Source organism: Hippocampus comes, unplaced genomic scaffold (assembly GCF_001891065.2).
Source record: "Hippocampus comes isolate QL1 unplaced genomic scaffold, H_comes_QL1_v1.1 scaffold526, whole genome shotgun sequence".
Taxonomy (NCBI): Eukaryota; Metazoa; Chordata; class Actinopteri; order Syngnathiformes; family Syngnathidae; genus Hippocampus; species Hippocampus comes.
In genome coordinates, this window is record NW_017806233.1 from 520032 (window position 1) to 526607 (window position 6576).

Sequence of the window (6576 nt, forward strand, 5' to 3'; positions counted from 1 at the left end):
CACCCATCCCCTTCAATAGCATGCCCTGTTTACATCCAGCAACAGTGCGCTTTCGAGACGTTAAATCCGCGAAAACACCGGGTCTCGCATGGACTCCAGACGTCGTCGCAAATGCGCTCTTGCGTGACTCGCTCGGCTCCTCTTACGAAGTAATTGTTCCAAATCCCCTCCAATCAAGGACGTTCGTCTTCGTGTTTTTTTTTTTTGTCTCGGCAGCCTGAAAAACAAAAGCAGAAGCCTGATTTTTGCATGCATACCCCGCCTCGGATCAGATCTGGCAGAATGGAGGTCAGTGAGCCCCAAATCCAAACAAGGCTGTGGCAAAATATATAAATATATATATATATTTTTTCAAATATACTGTATGGTATATGTCGATGAATCAACCTATCATGTGCTTTATAGTTTGGGTACACGTTTTAAACACATTCAAACTTATTAAAGCACAAACATATGAAAATAATCTGTTTAAAGAATTCCTGAGTGCCTGTTCTCACTCTCCGTCTTTTAAGAAATGGGGATTCTCCGAATAAGACGTCAAGCATGCTCGCTTCGAGCTGTTTATTGAAGTTTACTGTCAGACGAAACTATACAAAGAAAATTCCACCTTTTAAAACAAAATCACGTAGCTTCGGTACGCTAGCTTAACGCTAACGCTAAATAGCATCTATGTTGAAGGATTTTATTTGTGGCAACAGATGCAACACACAAAGTGCAGCAACATGTGTAGACAGACAATATCACAGTACTCATATTCTTCATCCTCAGCGTAGCATTTAATATTAGTGCCGTACTGAGGAGCTGAGAGGAGTTGAGACAACTCGGTGAACGATATATTCGTCTGACTTATTTTGCCCCCCAGGTGCCCAAGATGGGGACACCAGAAGGAGCGATTGTTTGTTGATTTATTTTTTGTGTTTATTGTATGTCTTTTGTGTATGTTTTGCGAAAGTTCAATATTATGGAGTGCTATTTTGCCTTGTGTACATTACATCAATTGAAGTTTCAAGCGGGGTCAGGGAACAAATTATAACTTCTATCTCAAGGCACCGCCAATGAAACCAGCTCAGTACGAACAGCTTTGTGTGTGCCACTCAGGATGTTTCCTGCCACACCGGTCGGCTTTTTTGATTTATTTTTCATTCAGTCTTTTAGGCTGGGTCGTGACGTCCAAATTACACCGCCGTCAGATTGCCGGTAATATGCCGCCGCTCGTCCGTCTCGCGCCTTTAACGCTTCTGACAGCGGGGCATCCGATCCCGTTGGCGCGCGGCGCTAAAAGTTGTTATTCGAAAGGCTAACGTTTCCAAATATCCAGAAAATACAGCGGAGATATTTTTAGCGGGAAAGGTAAACGCCACGGCTGACACCACGCATTAAATCTCAGAGTGGAAATAGCCGGCGCGCGTCTCGCCGATGCCCGGGGCGTGTTTGCCTGCTGCCAACAGCCGCACGGCGACGGCCAATCCCGAGCCGGCGCTGTGACCCGGGAGGCATGTTCTTGTTTTAGACGGCAAATATTTACCGAGCGCCCAGCGCCAAAGTAAATTCTTCACCGCGCAGAATAACGGTAAGTGGCGAGGACGTGAGGAACCGCCGGGGCGGCTCAGATTTAACGTCATTATTCTTTATTGTCCTAAAACACACACACGGAGGCTATTAAAATGTGTTTAATCATGACTAATTGGGCCCCACCGACATCAATTATACAAATAACCATATAAGGTTTCATAGCTCATAAATACGGACTTTATTGATTTAAGCAGGGGATTTAAATACTTGACAATGGAGCAAACCTCATCATAAAACCCGATACCTGTAGCGGATCGGTGTAAAATAGGATCAGTGTGTCCATACGCTCGCCAAAAGTATCGGGGCAGCGAGGCGAATTCATTTTCGCCGAAATCATTTGGGGTTTGCCATCGCATCATGTCTGCCAGATGAGTTTTTACATGTGGAACAAGAGAATTGGCGTCTGTTTGAGTTCAAACGACTTATGTAATATCTTGCAGACCCCGGAGGAACTTTGAGATGATTTTGTATTCTTGCAAAAAAAAAAAAAAAAGGAGCAACAGGCAGTTTCCCCAGCGGTCGTTCCAAGCATACTTGTTTGAGCGTCTCTTTGACAAAATTGTCCCTCGGCGTGAGTGTGAGCGCGGATGGTTGTTGGTCTCTTGTGTGCCCTGCGATTGGCTGGCAACCGGTTCAGGGTGTCCCTCCTGCCGACTGCCCGTAGACGGCCGGGATAGGCTCCAGCACGCCCCCGCGACCCTTGTGAGGATAAAGCGGCTCGGAAAATGGGTGGATGGATGGATATTGATGTGAGGGGAGCATATCGCACAGCCCCAAACTAACATTCTAGTGCGTGAACTTTTTGTACATCGTTTCAAAACTGAAGATAATTTCAGTGAGAATTGTGTTGCGTTAAGATTTCTATATTGCCGCTGGGATTAAATCCCTCCCCCCTTTGGCTACTTCTGCTTGGTGACGAAGCCACTTTCTCATCTTCATTCCACACATTCCCTCCCGCGCCTTCTGCGCGCACCTGACGCGGCGGCTCAAAAGGCGCACGGCGGCCGGCGGAGATCGCCGAACCCCTTGCGGTCACCGACGCAACAGAGCGGCTTCACCCCCTTGGATGGACACGCCCCTCTGGAAACAAGCTTTTTCGCCACCTCTCGCTGCTTCTGTATGCAGTCTCCTCGGATGTCAGAGAGCAGCTTTGGAGGGGGAGAAAGCGGGAGTGGAGCCTCCTGACACATGGGGGAGATGCTTGCGCTTGGAGACCGGAGCCTGGAAGCGCAGCTGAGGAGGAGGAGGAGGAACAAGGAGTGAAGGGCGGAGAGAGGGAAACCACAATGAGGGTCCGGCCCACCGCCGTGGTGACGTCGCGGGGGCACGTGAGCGAGGCTCTCCAGTGACGGCGTGTGGAGGGCAGGAAAAGCAGTTTTTAAAGCCGCTGGTGCCGTTTTGGGGTTTTTGCGCGAGGTGCTCCTCCAAAACAACCACAGAACCACAGACGCGCGGCTCGGGGCTTGGCGTGGCCGGAACGTCAATGGTTAATGGTCGCGGGCCAGCAGCACCAGTCACAAGGACGGGCGCTAAAGGAGTAAGTACGCCGCACCATCTGATATATATATATTTTTTAATTTCCCTCCTCCATAAAAAAACCAACGCCGGCTGCATCCTTGTGGTCATTGGAATAGTTGATACGTAAACGCAATGTCTCGTGGCTTCCCAAATTTATTTTTTCACCCACGTCCTCCTCCTCCCTCCCACCGGTGACACGGTTTAGGACGTGTCAAGGTTCACAGAAACCGCCGAGGAGCGAGAGCCGGTCCCGGCATGGCGTCCAACAGCCTCTTCAGCACCGTCGCACCATGCCAGCAGAACTTCTTCTGGGGTGAGTAGCGCTTTGATTCCTTACGCGCTTGGCCGGGGGTGGGGCGGCGGGTGGTCAGGTGTTGTGGATGCGAGGGAGTCAAGCATCCTGGGTGATCATCGACAGGAACCTGGTTCAACCGCATTCAACCCGTCTTTCGTTTGCACACATCCCAAAAAAATTTCAAGCTTCAAATGTGCGGTGGAGGGGAAGCGCTAAATTTCAGGTACCAAATTTGAGCCACCGTGACGACTGCAGTGAGTTTATCGCTTGTCGTCGTGTAACCGCAAAAGCGTAAAATAATTGCCACCTTCTGATTGAGCTGCATTTAATTTGCTCTAAATGCGGTCAGCCCGCCTTTTTGATCTTCCTAATGGGAGTCTTCATTTCATCGCAGAGGAGGAATCCTTTTTCGGTGACAAAACTGGAGTTTCAGGAACCGCATTTTGGCACGAGAAAAAGAATATTAAAAAAAATGTAACGCCTTTTTTTTTCCTGCTGTATTCAGCCTGCATATCAAACTGAACACAGCAGAAGGATTTTTTTTTTTTTTACACTTTGCCAAACAATCACTGTGAGATATGCAAATGGGCCAATGACAACCATGAGCTTTTATCCCTGTGCAATCCCCAAGCAAAGCTTCTCAATTTTAAGGATGATTTGAATTTCGGGGCAGCAAAGTTTAAATTTCAGATGCCTCATTGTGGCAACTGCAATGACTGCAGTAAATTAAAAAAAAAAAACGGATTCCAACATTATGCAACACCCAATGCGGACAAAGTGATTGTGTTATCTGAGGTGGACGGATTTGAACGGTTGACCTGCGTTAGAAGTTTCTACCTTGAAAGAATTTCACTTTTTACGTTTTTTTTCTTTTAACTTTTTTTTGCCAGTCATATCTGGAGTTTTGGGAATTAAATTTTGGCAACATACATTGCAAAGGAAACTTTATTTGTCCGTTATCCAGCATCATATTTAAACGTCTTTACTTTGCTCTCATCTGCATCTTTAATTTAACACAAAGCTGGGGACCTATGTGTTTAAAAATAATAATAATAATAAAATAATAATAATAATAATAATTGACACACATGGAACTTTTTGTGATAATTCTCGCAGATGCAATGCTAAACCTTAAAACTGTGACGAGGAAACTGCAATACTGCTGTGAAAAATAGAATGATTTAAAAACAAAAAACAAAGACAAAAGTTAGTTCATGTTGTAAATAAAGTACAAGGTAGATGCACATAAGAGACCCAAAGGTGCTAATTATATATGTGTAGGAAATAGTGCTCGCATGCTTAATGTTGTTGTTGTTGTTGTTGTTGTTGTTGTGCCGGTGTTTTTGCATTGCGGTGGTTTGTTATATACTAAAAAAAATGTTGTGGAAATACATCAGAAGACGACGAGCTTCATTTCGAAAGATTGCTCTCTGCTCTTCACTGTTAGTAGCGTCGTGATTTTTGGTCGTCTCTGTAATTCATGCTCCCTTTTTTTTTTTTTGTTGTGGTCTTTCCGCGTGGTGACGACGAGCTCAACGTGAAACTTCGACGTAGTGGAAATTCATGGAAAGTCCCAGACTTCAATTTGGAAGGAATCAGGGCGTGCTTAGTTTAAACAGTAGCCGAATGATTTTCAGACCTATGTGCACTGTAACTTATTGGTGGATTCTTAATTTAATGTAATTGTTTTTTTCTATGATGTCCTTTTTGCATCTTTGGTGGCGACGTGAGAGAAGCCTTGCATAAAGCAACGATGTTGTAGACGGCACGGAAAGTCACCTCAATTCCCGGTACAAGATTACAAGGTTGGGATCTACTCAACGGCGTCGTGTATCGCGTACAAAAGCATTGTTATGAAAATAGTTGGCTCGTCTTCTCATTTCAAAGTGAATTTGGAAAGATATCTGAACGGTATCTTCAGAATTTTCAGTTCTCTTGTTGTTTGTTGTTGTTGTTGTTGTTGTTTTGGCCTCTTCGCATTGCGCCCGCTGTCTCGGGACGACCGACTCAATCAGGCAAATAAATAGTACATGAGCGCTCAAGTTTTAAACAAACATTTACGAGCTGGCGTCTCTCAAGCCCGCCCCGTATCCCGAGCGGCCGAGTCCAAATCAAATATCTCCAAGATGTTTTGTCAGAAGTCTCACATCTGCTTGCGGGGGCCTCTCCACAGAAGCAGCGTCGGCTTCTTAATGCGCTCCAGCGTCTTCCACCAATCACCGCCGCCTATTACCGCGTTAACCTCTCACCCGCGGGGGGAGCGAGTGCGGCAGGAAATTGAAAGCAGGATGATGCTCAGGTGCGAAGGGGGCGTGGGGGGGGGTGGAGGCGGCGAGGAGTGCGATTCAGGCAATCGCCTATCGATTCTCACGGCGTCCTGCTGATTGATGTCGCCTCCGGCGCCGTTTTACGATCATCTGGCTCGTAAATCTGTCAGCGGCGCCGCGAAATGTCCCCGGGACCACCGGAGTATCGGACTGTGTTTGTAATTTCAAAATCAAAACAAGTATTATGTATCACGGGGGTGGGGGGGGGTTGTGACTGGGATAGGTGTTCCAAACCCAAAAAAGAGATCAAATAATAATCCGAATCAACAATCCAAATACCAGTTTAAACGGAACCACTGCATACCCCGTACATGCCGGCGGATTTGAAGTTTTCGAGAAAAATCGTAATGTCACGAAAACAATGAAGAGGCTACGTTCGGCGGAGAGGAACGTTATATTTTTTCAGCATGGCTTCACCATTCACCCTTTCAGCGACAGCGGTTGCTGCAGTGGACAGCTTATTAGGTTATCAGGTTGCAGGTTATCATTATTGGTGCGTGAAAGGGTTAAAATATTCAAGGCAAAATTGAACGAGGGGAAGTAGTCATATTTTCCCAACTTTTCATTGGTTCACAGTTTGGTAGGGAGGAGTTAAGTGATTTAGTATGTTTGTTTTATTGTCCGGCAAGTGGCCATATTTACATATGACGAATAATTTTGTGGGCCTCAAGGAATGGCTCGCGAACCCCAGTTTGAGAAGCCCGGATTTTGCTAACGTTGGACATGTAAATTGCTATGTATATTTTGAGAGCACTAAGGATTAATCATCTTTTCCATCATCAGTCAACTTAAATCCCGTGTGTGAGATCCGAGACGTCCGCGATGTTTTCTCAACTTGTTCCTGCTGGACTCGTTTTTTTTTTT

General features: G+C 46.0%; 1 protein-coding gene across 2 annotated transcripts in view; it reads left to right on the top strand.

The window, feature by feature from the left end:
- Positions 1-6576, top strand: part of runx2b (RUNX family transcription factor 2b) — a 94696-nt gene that overhangs the window by 53622 nt on the left and 34498 nt on the right. Inside the window, exons 4-5 of one of the 2 annotated variants that reach the window (XM_019856516.1) lie at positions 2698-3109; positions 3296-3403. In XM_019856516.1, the coding sequence (XP_019712075.1) occupies positions 3346-3403 (58 nt within the window). In that variant the 5' untranslated portion in view covers positions 2698-3109; positions 3296-3345. Of the gene's footprint in view, positions 1-2680; positions 3110-3295; positions 3404-6576 lie in introns of those variants that run through there. The other variant, XM_019856517.1, reaches the window with a different exon arrangement.